The 21,865-nt window shown below is 40.7% G+C and overlaps 1 protein-coding gene across 1 annotated transcript in view; it reads left to right on the plus strand.

Annotated features, from left to right (window-relative positions):
- The window catches only part of ece2a (endothelin converting enzyme 2a), a 72,231-nt gene that overhangs the window by 26,498 nt on the left and 23,868 nt on the right, over positions 1 to 21,865 (plus strand). Inside the window, exon 2 of the mRNA XM_027143250.2 lies at positions 2,143 to 2,426. Coding sequence (XP_026999051.1) covers positions 2,143 to 2,426 — 284 coding nt within the window. The remainder of the gene's footprint in view (positions 1 to 2,142; positions 2,427 to 21,865) is intronic.

The raw sequence follows: 21,865 nt of genomic DNA on the forward strand, positions 1-21,865 counted from the left end.
AAATAGCTCAAGATAGCAACAGGGTTTTCCCAAAGGGTAAATGATCAATCAAAGGTGACAAGTGTGTGTTATAAACAGTACTAAAACACATCCCTGCAGCCTAATACCTTGGTTTGATCTGCCAGAACATTCCAATGGTTTTCCTCAGAAGGGAATTCCTTTTTCTGTTCGACACGTCAACAAATAAAAAAGAAGGCAGTGGGGAAAGATGGAAGTAGAAAAATGAGAGACAGATGGTGAGAGAGGAGATGCGGGTGAGAGACAGAGATAGTTTTATCTGTATTTCCAGTGCTAAATTTAACACTCTGCTTGTCTTAAATCTTATTAAATCTTCTCAGACGTTTAGAAAGAAAGTGACATTTTGTGCTTTAGACCACAATACAGTCCTGGGAGTCACCAATGTACATAAATGTTAATTGAAAGAATGCATATCTTTAGAAAATAACAACCAGAGTAATTATGGTACAGAAAATTGAGGTTTTAAAAGGAGCAACTGGTTTTGTATAAACTTTGTTTGCTACAGCCAAATGGTCCCATGTTTGCAGCCAACATACAGTATGTACGTACATCTAAGGTACTGGTTAGGGTTAAGGTATAAAGGTCACATAGCTATATTCTGTTACAGTACAACTTGAATCAGGTTTTCCTTGCTCTAACACCTAGTTCAACTCAGCAGCTCGTTATCAAGGTCTTGATGAATTAAATCAGGTGGGATGGAATGGGAAGTGTGTTACATGAAGCACCCACAGCCCCAGAAATGTGTCCATGTTGTCATGACAGAAATAGACAAAGTCTAGGGGGGTGTCCTTGATAGAGTGAAGTTCAGTGGGTCCGTCTTTTTCTCTCTCACAGTCTTGCTCTCAAAAGCACAAAGGTTGCCTTCCTGTGTAGAGACATCACTTTAAATTTAGTAGATTGAATCTGTTGACATTACTTGCTATTTTTCTGCTAAAACATGGATCAAGATGTAGACATTAAAAAAAAAGAACTGAGAGAAAAGGAGAGAATCTGTGATCAAATTTCTTTGCCAAGTCACAACTTCTTAAGAGCTCTTTAATTAACCAAACTAAAGGAGTGATAATTAGTGTTACTCACGGTTATGGAACAGAGGTGGCAAAATGGTGACAGCCCTGCTGACTTTGTCAGTTACATGCTGGATGAGGCTTGTACTTGCACAAAGACAGACTAAATTGGTCATAGCCTGATAAAACCATCTATTAAATGAAAATGTTCTTTATAGAAATAAAAAATGTTTTGACTGGGATACTGCTGTGTATGTTTACATAAGATTTTTTAAGTCTGTAGGAGTATGAAATATAGAGATGTATAAACTCTGCATCATATCATAGTTGTTAGATTCATAACTCATTACAAATGTGGATACAAATGTACTGTACAATATAGAGAATACACACTGGTCTCTGCTATTTTGTGTATCTGTCCTGTAGTCTTTTGTATTGTCTGTTTGCAATGACTTTTGCTTCGCACTGTTTGCACTAGGTTGCACACGATGCACTTATTGTGGCTAGGACTGTGCTTAGGTCTGTGGTGTTTTATGTACCACCATGGTCCTGGAGAAACACCGTTTCATTTTACTATGTACTTCGTCAGCTATATATGGTTGAAATGACAATAAAAGCTTCTTGACTTGACTTGAAAAATCATTTAATAAACTAAGAGTTCATTCAATAAATAAAAACAATAACATTGTTTATAAATGTTGAACATTGAGTTTTTTGGCAGTGACCTTGAATAGAATTCGCCAAAGACCCAGTATTGCTGTCACGGTTTAGAATGTTTTGATCATCTTTATTAATCACTCATATTAAATATAAATTGAGTTGACTGGAGAAGATATGGCAACATGTATTAAACTGGTTGATCAACCTCTGTGTAGTGTAATGCTGTTTCAGGATATTCAGGTCATCTCTCCGGGGGGGTTTGACTAGCCTGTGAGGAAATGTGAACCTGGTGGAGTTTTAATAACTTCTGTGTGTTTGGTATACATCCAAATTGTGCTAACTGGACAGCCCTCTAGTCCAGATGCTTGGGATTAAGAAGTAATTAAAATGTTTTTATCAATTGTTGTTTGTACTTGGTAGACTTTTTACATTGTTCTATTTTTTGTATTTGCTGTGTCAGGCTGTGGGAACAGCGCTCTAAGCTTGCACCTGTACCTGGCTGGCTACACGACCATCACTAACGTGGACTACTCCAATGTGTGTGTGGAGAACATGGCCCATCGTCATTCGGACTGCATGGGTATGAGTTGGGTGTGCATGGATGCCCGTCGTCTGGCTTTCCCTGATTCCTCATTTGACGTGGTCATAGAAAAGGGCACATTGGATGCCATGCTTGTGGAGGAACAAGACCCATGGAACATTTCAGATGCCAACACCCAACTACTGCACAAAGTACTCAAAGAGGTAATACAGTCTGTTATATCAGTAGGAGGTGGTATTTATATTATTTTATTTGTTATTTACATATATTTATTTACTTCTAGTTCATTAGGAAACTGACACACCAAGCTGAGGATTGGTGGCAGTAGTTTTGCATTAGAAAGAGAATTACTTTTGGTGGACTTAGGAAATAGAGATCTTTGATTGGCTGTTCAGCTGAGTGAATCAGTGCAACCATCTTATCGGATTAAAAGTGGAACGAAAAGTGCACTAATTATGCTGACAAAATTGTTTAAAAGTATACAGTTGAGGCCAAAATTATTAGCCCTCTTATGAAATTAAACAAAACTCTTGGCCTCAGCTGTATTAGTCAGCATATGGCTAGATAAATTAGTATGGTAATTAAACAGTACAGTTGTGTGTGTCTTTTTGGATACAGTAATATGTGTATTGTGTATAGTTTGAGCCTGCTAGAAACATCCACAAATATCACAAATTCTATAAAATCCCGTTTCTATGTATGTGTGAGTCTTCATGCTTCTCTCTCCCTCCTGATTTCTTACAGCAGTGCCTTTGCCACCTTTATACTTCTCGCACTTTACTGCAAAAACTGACATCTTAGAAAGTAACAATATAAAGTCAGATGCATGATAAGTTAACCAAATAGAAAATCATTAAGCTTATTTCTAGACATTGTTACTTTCAAGCTTTGCTTTTACATTCATTTGCAGATAATTTTACTTTGTTGTTAAACCTTAAAATTATCTGCCAATAAAGAAAGTCTATCTCAAGCATGAAATTAGTAAATGTCTTGCACTAGGTCTAAGTAATCTTATATTTGATTAATATAATCTTGTAAGAAATACTAGATACATCTGACTATATTCAAAGTCTTTACACTTTATTAGATTTCATTTTTCAGTGTTGACTGTCCTTGCCAGCTTTTCCATAGTTATTCAGATATGTGTAAGCAAGCCAGCAAATTATTAAGCCATACCAACAGCGATAGCAAGAATCTGCAATATTAACATTTCTGAAAAAAAAAACAACCCTCAATAAGAAATATTATTCTGTAAATTTACTTGCATAACTAGACCTTTCTAGTTCTGCTCATTTCAGAAATGTCAACATTGGATCATAACTGTGCATTCTGCTCTATCAAAGCTTGGATATGAAAGTGTGCTGTTTATATGAAATCTTCTTTATTTATCTTCTTGCAAACATTGGAACACTAGATGCAAACAATCAGAGGTATATAAGGGCCTTTTTATATCTGGTGACTTCATGTGTTTTCTCTGATCCGATAGCTATCTGATTTGTTAAAACTGTTCCATTTACATTAGGCCAGATAAATGCGTCTTGGCGAATCGGATATCAATCCGATTTTTCCGGGGTAATGAGGGGGAGGAAACACGCTTTGGTGTATGGGGTTGCTACAAAAAACAGCATTTACTGTTTGCTGCATTTTCGCTGCTGGCAGCAGTGCATTTTAAGACCCAACGAGACACCTGGGTGAAAGATCGGAGCCAGCACTGGTGGGAAAACATATTTTTTTCTGGCGTGATGCATGACTCACGAGTCACCTGAAAGTGAGGTACTTCCGTTTGGGAGGAGTATAGCGCTGACGTATGTGGCTTGAACAAGCACATGCATTTACACCTGTCCAGTTTCATCTGAAATGTGTCCCAGACCACCTCCTGAAGTGGTTTGAACGATCGGATTTATATCCGTCTTGAAACCGTTTCGGGGGCATTTACACCTGGTCTTTTTACGATCGGATAGCTATCGGATCACAGAAAACGCATGAAGTGACCAGATGTAAAAACCCCCTAACAAAGAGAGAAAAGATACTAAAAACTGGTAGAGGAAGGGAATGTGTGAATAAAAAGAGAAACAACCGGAGTTATTAATTACTGTGTAGATAGACCTAGATAAATGCTACACATGGGGGTTATTCAGATTGATATTAGCATAAAGATAAGTGTCACACAAAATGTGTCAAATGTAGAAAGGCATCATTACATATTTTACCAGAAACTGAATGCTATATGGTGACCTTACATTTACTACACACACAGACACACATACACACAAACACATAAATATACACACACAGGGAATGTATGAAAGCTTTGGAACTTGCTGCTTGACAAACTTGCGAATTGCATGTTATGTCGTCTAAGGAACACTCAATCTGCACAGAACAAGCTCCAACTCAAACCTTGTATAATATCCGGCCAACCGTGAAAAGGCACATACCTGTTTCTTTGTTAGGAAGCAGAGGTACTCCATTACAGCTTATACCTTTACCTCTTTAGGCATAAGTAGATCAATTTGCTAGTATCCTTTAGTTAGGTCAAGGGTGGAGATGAGCCGAGCTCTCCATAGCAGTTCCACTAGTTTGTCCACCAGTGGAAGAGGGTAGCCATTGAAGACAACCACAGTGGTGCTAGTTCAGGGGCTGGTGGACTTTTCGATAATGCGCTCGTGTAGCATTTGGTCTACTTTCATTTCTATGACATGATGACGGGCTTTGGGGACTCTGTGTGGCCGTGGCTTTACCACCACTCTGGACAGGATAGGTTGGCTGGGGATACGAGAAAAACACATCCACAAACTGGTCCACCAACTCCATTAAATCCTGCCACTAGGAATCAGCCCCCGCCCTTTCCAGGACTGTGTACGGGCCTTGCCAAAGTGGGGAACTTACAGGCGGCGTTAGGGACCAGCAGAGTACTCGATCCCCTGGGGCGAACTCCCATGTCTGTGCTGGGTGATTGTAGGCCTTTTGATGATCGCTCTGCACCGCTTTCATGTGTTCCTTCACAATTGGAGTAATTTCTTTTATTTCTTGTACATATTCTATCACTGACCTGAATGGTGAGGGCTGCTCACCCTTAGCCTCTCAGGCCATGTCTAGCAGAGCAACTCAGTGGGAGTGAAGCCAGTCGAAGCCTGCAAGGTCTTTCAGATGGCGCAGAGGACAAAAGGCAGGAGGAAGTGCCATTTTTTCCCGTCCTCGTCTATCACCCGGCATAGCATTCTCTTTAGCGTTTCGGTTGAAACGTTTCTCTAGGCCATCTGTTTGCAGGTGATAGACAGGCGTCCTTGGGTGTTTCACCTGCAACAAATGGCACAGATCAACCATGAGACAGTAAATAAAAGGCATTCCTTGATCTGTCAGAATGTCTTTGGGAATCCCAACCCAGCTGAAGAAGAGCAGAAGTTCTCAGGCGATGTTACGGGTGGTGGACTTCCGAAGTGACTTCCCTTCACTTTCGGGTGGCGTAGTCTAACATGAATAAAATGTACTTGTGACCTCGGGCTGACTTCAGGAGCGGCCCGATGAGGTTCATGCCAGTGTGTTTAAAGGGGACCCCAATAATGGGCATGGAGATTAGTGGCACAGGTGCAGGTTATTTTTTATGCTGAATACCATTATTTGCACACCAGGCCATCCTTCTCACACCGCAATGTGCTCAAAAGTCTACAAAAATGCTTCGACGTCAACCTCTACAGTCAGCTTACTAAGAGTTCACTCAAATCTGTGTGAGAGAAGAGAGAACATACGTTTGCTTCTGCAGCCTAAGATGCGCTCTGATTGGCTGATGAGTTTTTTCCACTATGTGCCCTTCGGCTGTCCAAAACAAACGTGGTGTTAAAGTATCGCTGTCCCTTTAGCATCACTGCGTGAGTGGTGGGAAAACGTTTAAAAATGTTTAAGGGCATGCATGCTCCAGCATCACAGTGTTTAATGTAGGAAAGTGAATGTATGATTTTATATTAAATATTTGTGTACTTAAATGGTTGAGCAACTGCCCGTTAGTCTCTAGATTAGAAGTGAGTTTCAATAAACCAGGCGTTACGTTTTTTTTCTCAGTATGGGAGGGGTGTCAAAACAATTGAAAGCCTCTTTTATGCATTTAGTGTAATATTAGACGGCAGGTTAATTGTGTAATAAGCATGTGTGCGTCTGTGTAATAGTAGACAACAATAAATGGCCGTTTGTCCCTGAAAGTCTAACTCTACATTGTCCTCAGTATATCACACTCACCTGCATACACTACACACACACACTTCTCAATGCTTACATCCTCATGCATTAAACCCAAATCACCTCCTACAGACACAATGGTCAATCTGTTAAAAAAAAAACAACAAAAAAAAAAACCACACACATACACACACCTCCCCTTCTGAATCACCCCTTCCGTGAGAGTTCACACACACCTACTTGTAGTCCTAACTACTCACATACAAGCAACCCATCCAACACAGTCTTCTCCTGCCCTCCACTGTAACTGATCCCTGTGTATGTGTGAAGACAATGAGAGCAAAAGAGATGGAGGTGGACAGTTAGATGTTAAGATTAGCTGCTGCAAAATGACACCTTCGTTTGGCACCGTTTTGCGTTTATGACCTCAGCATGGTAAAGTGGGTCTCTTCGTGTCAGTGACATCACCTGTTTCACCAGCTCTCATGTGTCAGTGACATCACCTCAGTCACCTATTATCCTGTGACGAGGCTACAAGTGGATTACAAGGCAGACAGGAAGGTGCTGTGTTGTCTTAGGTCAGCTCTGGTGTTTTAGGAAGAATTGAAGGATAAAAATGAGAGGGGAGAGAGAGAGAGAGAGAGAGAGAGAGAGAGAGAGAGAGAGAGAGAGAGAAGAAAGATGGTGTGCCTGTGAATAAGAGAGAGAGCAGCATACACACTGTCAATTATGGATAACAATGCATGAATAAATGATGAATCCCATTGGTGTCTGTTCTTCCACAACCAAAACACAGCACAAGAATAGTCATGCAGTGATAACTTTTATCATTCATCAGGTGGTCTGGCAATGACCTGATTGGACTGAAAACACAATTCGCTGTTATAGAGCTGATCAAAGTATTTGGACAAAAAATTGACAAACTTATTAGTAATAAGATAAGACTTATAGTGGATTTGAAATGAAGCAATCTAGATGTGCTGTCTAAAATTTTAAGTTTAATTTAAGGGGTTAAACAAAAATGAAGGAATTACAGCCATTTTTACATATTTCCTCCATGTTTACTATCTCAAGTGGAAAATGTAAAATTTGGTATGTTAAAATGAATTTGGTATGGTTAAACAAAAATTAACTGCACTAGTGAGCTTTGCACCAAAAGAGCAAATTAATTTCTTGGTGAACAAAAACCCCTTCACAACATCTAACCAGGTCAAGAACACTCTTCAGGAGGTTGGTGTATCCATGTCCAAGTCTTCAATCAAGGGAAACCTTCATGAAGGTAAATGCTGTATTTACCTTCATGGGTTTACCTCAAGATGGTAAACAAACAACAGAAAGAAAATTTAGAAATTCACCAAACATCTAAAAAGCCTGACCAGTTTCTTTTGATGGATGAAACCAAGATTAACTTGTATCAGAATGTTGGGAAGATAAGTGTATGGAGAATGAAAGGATTTTTCTCATGATCCACATCATCTGTCAAACATGGAGGAGAAAGTGTAATGGCATAAGCATGTATGGATAATACAGAACTGGGTCAATGATGTTTAGACACATGATAACCCAAAACATACTGTGAAAGTAAGCTTCTTAAGGAAAAGAAATGGAATGTTCTTAAATTCCCAAGTCACTCACCTGACCTAAACCCAAAAGAGAATGCTTTTCACTTACTGAAGAAAGAACTGAAGGCAGAACGAACCACAAACAAGCAGCAAATGAAGCTGGCTGCAGTAGTAGGCCTCAGTAAACATCTCAATGGAGGAAACTCAATATTTGGTGATGTCCATGTGTTCCAGATGTCAGGCAGTCATTAACTGTAAAAATTTGTATCCAATTATTTTTCAGCCTGTGAGAATAATTGGACTACTGTTTGTAAAGATATGCTTGCAAATTCATAATGGTTGATGCTATATTTTTGTTAAACCTTTTTGTTAAACCTAAAATATTGACTTTAATCACATCTTGAGTGGCAAAATTACATAAATTGCCTCACTGTCCAAATACTTTTAGAACCGACTGAATAATTAACACAATTTATAAATGTATTTCTTGGTTTCTTAAGTATCTGTTAGTGGGGTTAAGATTTGAAATTCTCACAGTATGACAACCCGATTATACATTAAAAAACACACTGCCATCTGACCCTACCGTTCATCTTGCTGGATTTGAGCCTAAGAAATGGCTCTGCTTCTGCATTTCAGTCTAAGCCTGATTGGGCTAGGTGGCTGCAACACCCCAGTCCTAGCTCCAGAAATCAGGACTGGTAACCCTTATCCTGGCAGGTTCTTTTTAGGCTCTTTCATAGGAGTTTTTTGGATAGTGGCCCTCTCGGGAGCATTAAGCCCCCAGTGACATAGCCTTGAGATTCACCAAAGCCCCTTTCCCATGAAGGAGAAATATGAAATAAAGTGTTTGTTTTTCTGTCAAATGCCAAGATTGTGTCCTCCTTCACTGAACACACCTGATAGTGGTAAAATTAAAGTGTGTTTTCAAAAATTCACACACCAGTTTTTTTGTGGTTTTAATGTCGGCCAATATATTTTATATGGAGCCATTTAAAAACCTTCAAAGGCTTTAAAGTAAAGATTTTGTTATTATTTTGCTCTTTTGTTAGTCAGTTTATTTCAGTTCTGTTCTTTTTGACGAATACCCTAGTATTTTTTAGTGTTAAAATAATAATAATAAATAAATAAATAAATAATAGCACACTGTTACATTCAGTCTCAGAAGCTGGGCTTTTATTCAGTCATCGAAAATAGGTCACAGTCGTTTGTGTAGAGCTTATAAAAATTATTCAAGTACCAATATCAACATGAATAACTTCCTGAATCACATAGTGTTTAATTTCGTTTTTAGTTTCTTATTTCTCTGGTGTAGGCTCAACTTTATACCTACAGTTGGGCCAGTGTTTCTACATCTTCAATGAAAAAAATTTAATTGAGAGTTATCCTTTTTCTTCTTTGCTGTGGGAGATAAAAACAGAGCAAAACAAGATCTCCTACACAAACAAAATGTCAAGTATTTCCCAGAAGATCACAGAAAGTAAAGATGAGAAATTTCCCTTCATCTGGAGACCCTGCAAATATTTTTTACAAACTTTACTGCAATATGTACTAGTCTGAGAGAAACTTTCTCCATGAGGTAACAACTGTATATGACTCTATAAAAGTGACATGACATACGGCTAAGTATGGTGAACCATACTCAGAATTCGTTCTCTGCATTTGACCAATCCAAAGTGCACACACACAGCAGTGAACACACACACACACCGTGAACACACACCCAGAGCAGTGGGCAGCCATTTATGCTGCAGCGCCCGGGGAGCAGTTGGGGGGTTCGGTGACTTGCTCAAGGGCACTTCAGTTGTGGCCGGGCCGAGACTCGAACCCACAACCTTAGGATTACGAGTCAGACTCTCTAACCATTAGGCCATGACTTGCCCTGTCGTAAATGTAAATGTATTTTTAAATAACTGTGCATATCATTTGTTGGGGCAAGTTTTGCAATTAAGCACCTTGTAAATTAAGACACTGTATAATGAAAAAAATTATGAGCTTCATAAAAAGCTTCTGTGAAGACTTGAAATGGTATTTGTATAAACAGATATTTGCTTAAAATTATAGAGGCCTATGGAAATATATATAATGCATACTCATCATTTCTTTTAGTAGGAAACTCTACATCTGCCCCTTTATGAAGTTATTCAGTCGGCCAATCATGTGGAACCATCACAGTACATAAAATGATGCAGATAAACTTCAAGAGCTCAGTTATTGCTCACATAAAATATCAGAATGTGTAAAAGGTCTCATCTATGTGGCATGATTTTAGGTGCAAGATGAGCTGGTTTGTAAATTTAAGAAACTGCTGATTTCCTCAGATTTTTACACACAACAGTCTCAAGAGTTTACAAAGAGTGCTGAAAGTGGCACTGGAGAGTGCAGGGAAGCTAAAGGCAGCAAAGTGTCCCCAGAAACATGGCTTGGCTCAGCAAACTGGGGAGCATTGTCTTCTTCAGCAACGTCCTCTGGGGAATCTGCAGAGTGACAAGGATTAAATGGCATGGCTCTCTCAGGTCACCTCCTACCAGAGGGTATGGAGTTATTATTCGCTCCTGATTGGCTCCTCTGTCTACTCTGTTTCTTCAGCATTGTTTGGTTTTAGGGGGCAAAGTATGATCTGGTGAGGCAGTGTGTTCGCCGCCATCACAGGCCCCCCTCTTAGCTCTGAGCCTCCGCCAGCAGCGGTCATGCCCAAAGTGCATAACCATGGGAGAGATCATCCAGGAGTATCCCAGGTACAGTGCCTCAGTAAGCTCCATTTGCCATTCGCTAGGGTTTGGCTCATAACTTCGCTTTCCAGAGGTCTCCCAAAACAAGGGTCACTGTGCTTTAAGTCAAGCAGAGTTGGGACAGGTGGTCCATTTACTTCCATTGGGAGTGTCAGGGTGTGAAGGCTGCAGCCAGCCAGGCAGGGTTGAGGCTCAAGGCAGAATGTCAGATCCGGCTTGGTGGGCTTAGGCTCGTCTGTGGGTCCAGAGGCTGGGCAGTGCTCCTGTCTCTTCCTCTCCCCAGGAGGATCCATTTCAGGCTGGCGGACCAGTGGGGAATGGTGGGGAGCGGAAGAGACAGGAGCACTACCCAGCCTTGGGACCCATGGACAAGCCCATTCAATTCAATACAGACACTATACACTATACCAGGGGTCAGCAACCTTAAACACTCAAAGAGACATTTGGACCCGTTTCCCACAGAAAAAAAACACAGGGAGCTACAAAACCCTTTTGACAACTAAAATGAATGGTTGCCGACCCCTGCACTATAGAATACCTAATACACACTACACATTATACAATACCTATTCATAGGACTCATAGTGTTTTCTACTCCCATGGCCTTCCGTTCTTCTGCTGGAATGTGGTCAGAGGAGCTGGTCCATTGCCACATGTTCAATGAACTCCTTCAAGCTGAGAAGCTCAGGCTGCAGGGAGTATTTCCACTGAGGGAAATCCATAGCATTCACGGGAGACTAGCTGCAGTGTGCTAGGAACTCTCCTCGCACCACGTCATAGTCCTACACTATCATCTGCATCCAACATATGGTAAGCAAGCTGGGCCTCTCTGGTCAGTAATGGTGCAAGGAGATTAGCCCAGTTGCATCTTCACCAGCCCTCTTTGTCCACTGTACAATCAAAGGTGTGAAGGAATGACTTCACATAATCATCTGCTGGAGAGAAGTCTCTGAGAATTGTGGCTAGGGTCAGGGAGAGGAACTCTGGCAGTGGTGGAAACATTTTTCATGTTCACCAGCTCCTGGGTGGCCATCTAGAGACCTTTTGCCAGCTTCTGGGCCATCAAATGCTACTGAATGCTACTCCTCTGCTACTGTAGCAGCTACTCCATAGTAAAACTCTCAGTTTATCTTTCACTTTCTGGGGCAGCATGGGAGTTTTCCTTTATTATAACAGGAACTTTCATTCAAATTATCAGGAAATTAATTCATTCAAATTATACTCAAGTGTCTTGCCTAAGTTTTTTAGCTAGTTGTTTTTGTCTTGTTTGTATTTTTTCAAGGAACACACATCATTTTGCATCTTCTTTGAGGAGAGATAGATGAGAGATAGAGATCATGTAAAGTCCTATGTATGTGCATGTAGGATTGTGTTTGTGAAAAATAGACATACTGAAGATCTTGTTCTACTGATTTGTCCTTTTTTTTTTGGACTCACCTTTGCTTGATTGATAGTTGATTTTAAAAATGTAGTAATAAAAAATGTAGTAATTTTTTTCTGTGGTCATAGATCTATCAGGGTGTGTGTGTGTGTGTGTGTGTGTGTGTGTGTGTGTGTACATGATACCTGGCTCCCACAAATACACTCTGCAGCTTAATTCAAACAGACACAACATGAGGTGGCCCCGTTTGTGGTTCCCACGGCAACACTCAGCCAATATCGACCACATAGCAGTGTTGCTATGGAGACTTCATACACTGCATGCCCGAGGGCTTTAGGTGGGGGTAAGGTTTCATAAATCAGAGGCATCAAGAGACAAATAGAGCAGCAAAATACAGGGAGAAAGAAAGAAAGAGGGAGCGGTGGGCAGGGCAGATGAAGAAAAAGTGACAAAAAAGTTTAAACAAGATTTTAAAAGAAGATCCTCAATGCTTCTCTTTTTTGCTGGGTTAATTCATATCATGGTGGGTGATTTAATTCATGAGGTTTAGAAAAATATAAATTCAGGATGTAAATTTAAGATGTAGAATTTTATTGCTAAAGAGCAAGCCAGAGGTGAATGATGAATTAAAAAGAAACCTTGAGAGGAACCAAATGGAGCCCGTCCTCAATGTACAGTGTAATTATAAATAATTTCCTTACTATAACTGTGTGCTATATGGTTAGAAAGTGCAATTATTCATTCATTAATTCATTTTCTACCGCTTAGCCGAACTTCTCGAGTCACGTGGAGCCTGTGCCTATCTCAGGCGTCATTGGGCATCAAGGCAGGATAAACCCTGGACGGAGTGCCAACCCATCGCAGGGCACACACACCCTCATTCACTCACACACACACTACTGACAATTTTCCAGAGATGCCAATCAACCTACCATGCATGTCTTTGGACCGGGGGAGGAAACCGGAATACCCGGAGGAAACCCCCGAGGCACGGGGAGAACATGCAAACTCCATACACACAAGGCCATTAAATTCATATTAGTCATAACATGAGTTATATTTTGAACTTATCAACTGTTTAGAAAATGTTTAATTTACTATTACAGGTCACAAAGTCAAATGTAGGCGCTGTGTTTTATGGGATTTCTTTAGCTATTTACTATTAGCTATTTACTATTTTCTTTAGCTATTTACTATTAAAGACAGCGCACACACTCTACACACCCCAAGGTGTGTAGAGTGTGTGCGCTGTCTTTAATGAACAATATGTAACCCAGGTTACTAATGGTTAATGACCGAGGAAAGGAAAGAAGAAAAAAAATAATAACCTTCGAATTAAATAACATATTGGAGCCATAAGAGGCTGAAACTATGGATTATGGTGTAATCAAGTTTTATTAATTACATAATACATAATCGCATGCATATATTTATGCATATGTGTAAAATATTGAAGTGTAAAATATTCTCCAATAATATGCTCACGCTATTGAGGTAACCAATGAGATTGCGTGACGTCACTAAAGCTCGAGATCTTTCTTTCTCTCTATAACTTTGGATGCAGACGAACGTTTCTCGCTATTCCAGGAGATTTCAGTTTTCGAAATCAGAGAAGAGTAATGGTTCAGAGAGAAGCGGATTGTGTGGAAAGCGACATTTTGGAACGTGTATGATCTGGAATTTTCCGGAATTTCCCCTTTCGACCAATATACATGTGACAGTATACATGTACAGTATACATTCCTTGGCCAGGTTTTTTTTTCTTCCTGTGATGTAGCCCGAGTTTGATGTCTGCTGTTGCACGCTGCCTGATCCAGATGTGAATAGACACGTGTGAATCCCTCTGATTTGTCTCAACCCTCTCCTACATTTTCTTTATGCATCTGGGTGGGGTTGGACTGGTGAGCCACCCGTTGTGAATCCTCAGAACTTATAAGCATGAAAGTGATTGTCGTCGAACGGTAGGAGCAAAGTTGCAGAACTCCTTTTCTTTATTTTTGTGGCCTAATCCTGGATCAGCTGCACATTTAAAGGACAATTCCTTTTTTTGTTATTGTTGAGACTGAACTGAATTTAGACACTGAAGTTCTTATGTTGTTACTGGGAAAATTTAAAAACTTGAGTTTCTTTCAATTCATTTCACTGGATTACTGATTACCTCTAATTGTTTTATTTTGATTTGTGTTAAACCTGTTGAATTTATTTTGATATAGTGATTGCAATATTCTAAGAAAAAATGGAATTAGTACGAAATATTGACAAGTGAACATTCTGGTGCTACTGTTTAATTTTTTATTTATTTTACAAGTTTTTGTGGTTAATACAGTAAACTTTATTCCTGAATATTGAACGTCTGGTTGTGTTCACTCTTGTCGTTCCATCTCTCTCCCTGACAAACCTAGTCTTCTGATTATTCTGGTCCCATTTGAATTAATGCAAAATTCACACCCTTGGTGTGGGTTACACAAAAATTGGCGAGCCAGCCAGGAGAGGGATTGGTCTGCAACAAAAGTGACTGATTAGAAGAGCTGAGTCAATTTGAGAAAAAAAAAGAATACACTTTGTGTAGAAATCTATCAGCATGGATATTGTAAAAAGAGAGAATGTAAATATCTCAAATTCCATTGTAGTCAGTGGTTTGACATTGACTGAAACAGATCAGGACTTAGAAACATGGCTGTTGAGATATGGTAGTATCAATTGCAACCTTCTCATTGATGGCCCAAACTCTGAATTCCATTGTCATGCTATTATAGAGTTCACGTATAGCTCTGGTATGCCCTTGCTCCCTGTGACAATGGTAAGTACATCAGACCAAGATACCACTTTTGTAGTGCGTGCTTTGAACTCTGTCTACCCTCAAGTAGCTAGTGATAGTGCCACCAAGGGGTATTTGAAGGAATTGCAATCCATTGCTAGTGCAAGTGGAAAGTCTATTGAAGAAGTGCTCGAGGGGAGTTAGAGAAAATAAAGGGTGGCCGTCCTGTTGTAGACCCCTTATCTGCTTCAGTTGAAGGAGCTGAGCATACAAATTTAGCAGACTCTCAAATGCACGATAGCAGCACAACCAGCTCACTGGATGAACAGTTGTCCCCAGCCAAATCGCAGAGAGTTACAACAGAGCAAGACACTTTTCCTTTATCAGAAACATCACCAGTTGATGGAATTGAATCTGAGAAATCACAAAATCTGTCCAAGGAAAGATCTATCCGTAGGATTAGCAATCCTGCAAGTAAGGCATTACCCCATCCAGTACTTACAATGGACATGATTGATCCTTATTATGGATATGGAATATAACATATGGATTATGGAATATTATGAGGGCTCAGATATCTGAAATTCATGCTCAGATTGCTGCTATGCAAACTTCACCTTACCCGAAGTGCCAGCCTGATTATTCCAAGAACGCTGATGTGATCCAGTTAAAGAAAGATCTCGTAGAACTACAAGCACAAGTAGAGACTATGAATACATCACATTCTGGTAAAGTGGCAAAAGAAAACCCAGCAGCTAAAGAACTAGCCAAATTGAAGAAACAAGTGGCAGACTTGAAGGTTCAGTTGACCACCCCTGAAATACCCCAACATCGTTCAGGGAAGACGACAACCTCCAAAAGCACATCAGCAAAATTTAAACATGGACAAGCTGAGAGGAATGAGAACAATCAGCTTAGAAATAATTCTCGTCCTCGTCCTGGATACTGTTTTAGATGTGGGGAAGACGGACACCTTGCCATCAATTGTGAAAATGACCCTAACCCTTCTAAAGTGGATGAAAAGAGATGTCAGTTGAGAGAAAGACAGATCCAGTGGGATCTAAAGAACCAAGCAGCTACTGCCCATTTAAACAGCATGCAGTCTCGTAGCAGGGCATATGGAGACTGAGTCAAAACATCAGTGCCCTGAAACCAAACTGCCAAAGGGGCTAATTGGAATGAAATGTACTGCTCAAATCTATGTTGATGAAATCAAAGTGAACTGCCTTTTAGACACTGGTTCCCAGGTGACCACTGTCCCCTTGTCTTTTTATAAAAAGAACTTGTCCCATTACCCCATGAAATCATTGAAGACTCTGCTGGAAGTGGAGGGAGCCAATGGACAATCAGTGCCTTACCTTGGGTATGTGGAATTAACCTTAATGTTTCCCAAAGAGTTCCTAGGAACAGATACAGAGGTCGCCACATTAGCACTGGTGGTCCCAGATCTGATAAATGTGCCACAGGTCCTAGTCGGTACAAACACCCTGGATGCACTTTACTCTATGTACAAAGGGAGTCTGTTAGCATCAATCCAGCTTCTCGTGGATATGCAGCTGTATTGGAGACACTTGATGTGAGATATAGACAAGCATGTGCTGAAACCCTTGGATGTGTAATGTTAAAGGGGGCAGTCCCTGAAACTGTGCCAGCAGGATGCACCACTGTTCTGGAAGGAGTAGTCTGCCTAAATTGTCTTCCAGCAGAAAAACTGACTGTTATAAGCCCTCCAAAAATGTCATCCCTGCCTGGGGGTCTATTAGTTGCTAGCGGGTTGCACGGTTTACCTGTGAAGCGATCCTTCTCCTTGACCGTGGTGGCCAAAAATGAGACTCAGTCTAACATAGTGATTCCGCCCAAGACTGTCATCGCAGAAATGCATGCCGTTCAGCAGGTAATAGGCAAGCCATTACCAAGCGATGCTTCTGGAATAACAGAAAAACCCAGAAGCACACAGCTATCCTTTGATTTCGGAGACTCCCCGCTGTCATCAGAATGGAAAGAACGGATATCAGCCAGGTTAAACTCTATGCCTGATGTTTTTGCTCTGAACGACATGGATTATGGGCACACAGACAAGGTGAAGCACAGAATTAAACTGAGCGATGAAACTCCCTTCAAGCATAGAGCCCATCCCATTCATCCACAAGACATTGATGCTGTCAGGAAACATGGAGCGTTGTATGGGTGATTTAAATAGAAGAGAAGTCTTGGTCTTCATAGATGATCTTATCATATTTTCTGAAACCCTTGAAGAACATGAGCGTCGGCTGATACAAGTCCTGAACCGCCTGAAAGAATATGGGTTGAAGCTCTCACCTGAGAAGTGCAAATTTTTTCAAACATCTGTTCGCTACTTGGGCCACATTGTTTCCCAAAATGGTGTAGAGACTGACCCATCAAAAATTGAGGCCATTAAAACCTGGCCAAGGCCCCAGAATCTTCGAGAACTTAAGTCCTTTCTAGGATTTACCGGATATTACCGAAGATTTGTTAAAGATTTCTCCAAGATTGCAAAGCCACTCAACAATCTTACTGCTGGCTATCGTCCGTTTGAAAGGGAAGAAGGAAAGATAGAGATCATATTTACCTCAATCCAAAAGACTCCCTGGGGGACCGATGGACTACTGAGTGTCAACAGGCGTTTGACAGCCTTGTGGAAAAGTTAACATCTACTCCCATATCCCTATATTCCACATTTGCCCTACCTATTACATACAGATGCTTGTGCTACAGGTCTTGGAGCAGCTCTGTATCAAGAACAGCAAGGACATATGCAAGTCATAGCTTTCGCCAGCCGTGGACTGACAAAGTGTGAGGCCAAATATCCAGCCCACAAATTGGAATTTTTGGCCCTCAAATGGGCAGTCACCACTAAGTTTCATGACTATCTGTATGGGGCAGACTTCACAGTGGTCATGGATAGAAATCCCCTCACCTATGTCCTTACCTTCACCAAACTAGATGCCACTATTTATAGATGGATATCCAGTTTTTCAACATACAATTTTAAGATACAGTACAGAGCTGGTACTTAAAATCAAGATGCTGACGGATTGTCCCGTCATCCAAACTGTGAAGCATAAGATGATTTGGCAATCTAAAAAAGAGCAAGAGAGGATCAGACAGTTCACTCTACATCACTTTGCAGATTTTGAAAGTAACACCAATACCATCTTGCCAGAAGTAGTGGGGGGCCATCTGTGAAAAACATCACGTAAGTCAATCCCTTGATTCTCAGTCCTTCCCATTGACCTTAGTAGAGTCTCGGAGCATGGATGTAAAGGCATTACCTCAAGAAATCCAGACAGAAGGTGTCCATGGACTCCGACAGATGCCATGCCTGTCTGAAGAGGATCTGATCAGGAAGCAAAGAGCAGACCCTGAAATTAAAGAAGTAATCGAGTACTTTGAGTCTAATAATAAACCATCAAACTTGAAATTCCACTCACCCGCAGTAATCCTGTGGATGAGGCAATGGAACAAACCTGAGCTAAAGAATGGGTTGTTATATCGGTAGAGGATGGATGGAGATAAAGTGATAAAACAGCTGGCTTTACCCAAAGATCTTCGAGGAATGGTACTTGCCAGTCTCCATGATGATATGGGCCACCTTGGCCTAGAGCGAACACTCGATCTTCTTCGGTCCAGATTCTACTGGCCGCAGATGGCAGCAGATGGGGACATAAAAATAAAAACTTGTGAGTGCTGTGTTCATAGGAAGGCTTTCACACAGAAAGCAGCTCCCTTGGTGAACATTCAGACCCACAGACATTTAGAACTGCTTTGCATGGATTTTCTGACACTGGAACCAGACAGCAGTAACACCAAAGATATTTTGGTCATCACCGACCATTTCACTAAGTACGCTGTTGCAATACCAACCCGTAACCAGAAAGCGCAAACAGTAGCTAGATGCCTGTGGGATAATTTTTTCGTCCATTACGGTTTTTCCAGACAAGCTGCTGAGTGACCAGGGGCCAGACTTTGAATCTCGTACCATCCAAGAATCGTGTCAGGTCGCTGGCATCCGCAAGGTGAGAACCACCCCCTACCATCCCAGAGCGCTTTAATCGGACCCTTTTGCAGATGCTGGGCACATTGGACAACAAGAACAAAGCTCATTGGAAAGATCATGTCAAGCCATTGGTGCACGCATATAACTGCACCAGGAGTGATGTAATGGGATACTCAGCATATTAGCTTATGTTTGGCAGACAGCCTCGATTACTGGTTGACCTTGCTTTTGGACTTACAAATAACTTCCCATTCCAGTCTCATTCGCAGTACGTAAAATCCCTAAGGAATCGACTTGAGGAGAGTTACAGAGTTGCTACTCACAATGCATCAAAAGTAGCTAATCAGAACAAAAGACATTTCGACAGGAGTGTAGTTGTCTCTGCACTGGGCCCGATCACTGATTCAGGTGATCGGGTCCTTGTGCGAAATGTCAGATTAAGAGGGAAACACAAATTGTCTGACAAATGGGAACCAGAGATCTATGTAGTACTCCAGAAGGCAGGTGACATGCCAATATACACAGTTTGTCCAGAAGGGAAAGATGGACCGACCCGCACCCTACACCGTGATTTGCTACTGCCTTTTGGGTTTCTACCCTCGAGTGAAATTAGAGAAACAGACCCTCCAAAGATCTGTCGTAAGCCGAGAACCAGATCCCACTCTGTAAAGAAAGCGAGCCACCAAGAACATCTATTGAGCAGTCAGTCAGAATCAGATGATGACACCATCTGTATTAGCAATCCAGAATGCCAATTGGAGTTCAGTACAAAGACCATCTCACCTTTTCCAGAACATCCTAAGATTGCCAAGATCCTAACTGAAATAGAGCCCATTGAGTCACCTCCTGCTACAGTAAAGTTTGTGAATAAAACCTTACCTGATAACATGGAATTTCCTTCAGTTGTCATGCACCCTGTAAAAGAAACATTACACGGCATCGGACTCAACAGAAGATGAACCAGATAAGGAAGAAGGAAGTCACTTACCTGTGAATACTTCTGTGGAAACTGATACTGATGGAGTGGAGAAAGGCGGAAACAAATGCGCTAAAGAGACTGAACGTCCAGAGCAGTCAGAGCCTGCAAATGGAAGAGTGCTGGATTTTCCAAGCCTATCAGACCCTGCGATTGAAGAAGCGCAGTCCAGTAATCAAACCTCACCTGCCCAAGATGCTTCTGGTAACCAACCAGTTATGGATGATGACCTAGGGGCCACTAAACCTAGACGCTCTAAAAGGCAGTGTGGACCCCCTAACAAGTTTCAGTATCATAAATTAGGAAACCCATTGACACTGGTTATTCAGTCATTGCTGCAAGGCCTGAGTTCAGCACTTACAACTTCCATAGAAGAACCCACGATTGTCAGTGATCAGTCTGTAACCATGCCTAGCACTTCCCCATTAGAGGCATCAAAGACAACCACTTATCTAGCATGCCCGAGGACGTGCCTTCATTCAGTAGGGGGAGGTGTAACCCAGGTTACTAATGGTTAATGACCGAGGAAAGGAAAGAAGAAAAAAAAAATCTATATGTGTAAAATATTGAAGGTCTCAAAATTCTCCAATAATATGCTCACGCTATTGGGGTAACCAATGAGATCGCGTGATGTCACTATAGCTCCGCTTTTTTTGTTGAGACTGAACTGAATTTAGACACTGTAATTCTTATGTTGTTACTGGGAAAATTTAAAAACTTGAGTTTCTTTCAATTCATGTCACTGGATTACTGATTACCTCTAATTGTTTTATTTTGATTTGTGAAAGTGACGAAAGTGACGTGACATATGGCTAAGTATGGTGAACCATACTCAGAATTCGTTCTCAGCATTTGACCCATCCAAATTGCACACACACAGCAGTGAACACACACACACCGTGAACACACATCCGGATCAGTGGGTAGCCATTTATGCTGCGGTGCCCGGGGAGCAGTTGTGGGGTTTGGTGCCTTGCTCAAGGGCACATCAGTCGTGGCCGGCCCAAGACTCGAACTCACAACCGTAGGATTACGAGTCAGACTCTCTAACTAATAGGCCACAACTTGTGTTAAACCTGTTGAATTTATTTTGATATAGTGATTGCAATATTCTAAGAAAAAAGGATATAGTACGAAATATTGACAAGTGAACATTCTGGTGCTACTGTTTAATTTTTTTATTTATTTTACAAGTTTTTGTGGTTAATACAGTAAACTTTGTTCCTGAATATTGAACGCCTGGTTGTGTTCACTCTTGTCGCTCCATCTCTCTCCCTGACAAACCTAGTCTTCTGATTATTCTGGTCCCATTTGAATTGCAAAATTCACACCCTTGGTGTGGGTTACAAATATGTCCCCACATGCCTGTATCTGTTGGGAGCTGTAATTCTGTAAAGCAGCATTAAATCTCTCTCTCTTTTTTTTTGTTGTTGTTGTTGTCAATGCTTAGAATGGTTAGAACTGTGACGATGATGCACCTCTTTAACCGACCATTAAAGATGCTGCACTGTCTATAAACAAAACAGAGATTTAGAGAAGTGAACAGTATATAATAAAACTGTTTGCGCTTACCATTAGGACTATATACCACTGATTATATATACATATATGTACAATAACAGAGCAAATATTGATTGTGATCTCCATGTCTGAGATATAGGACAATTTAATTAGTGAATAATTTAATTACTTTGGCCAAAAACATGTCCCAGCATGACAATGTCCCTGTGCATCAAGCGAGCACAGGGACAATTATCATCTTAATCATTAAATATCAGCAGTTTTTTGTCATGCTGTTCTTTTTCTACTTCAGCCATATAATTTTCTTTATTGTATTTACTTAATTGTACTTGTAAACACTTTTTTTTATGTAAAACGTTTGTATGCCTGCTGTCACAAAAAAAAACTCTTGTTTTCCTGCTGATAAGAATTTTAAATGTATTTGTTGTTCTTTGTGTGCTATAATTAATCAGATATTCAAGCCCTCACTGATGAGTTCTTTTAAGTCCTCTAACAAACGTATTTTAGTTTTTAGACAAAAT

The sequence above is a fragment of the Tachysurus fulvidraco genome, chromosome 22 (genome assembly GCF_022655615.1).
Source record: "Tachysurus fulvidraco isolate hzauxx_2018 chromosome 22, HZAU_PFXX_2.0, whole genome shotgun sequence".
Lineage (NCBI taxonomy): Eukaryota > Metazoa > Chordata > Actinopteri > Siluriformes > Bagridae > Tachysurus > Tachysurus fulvidraco.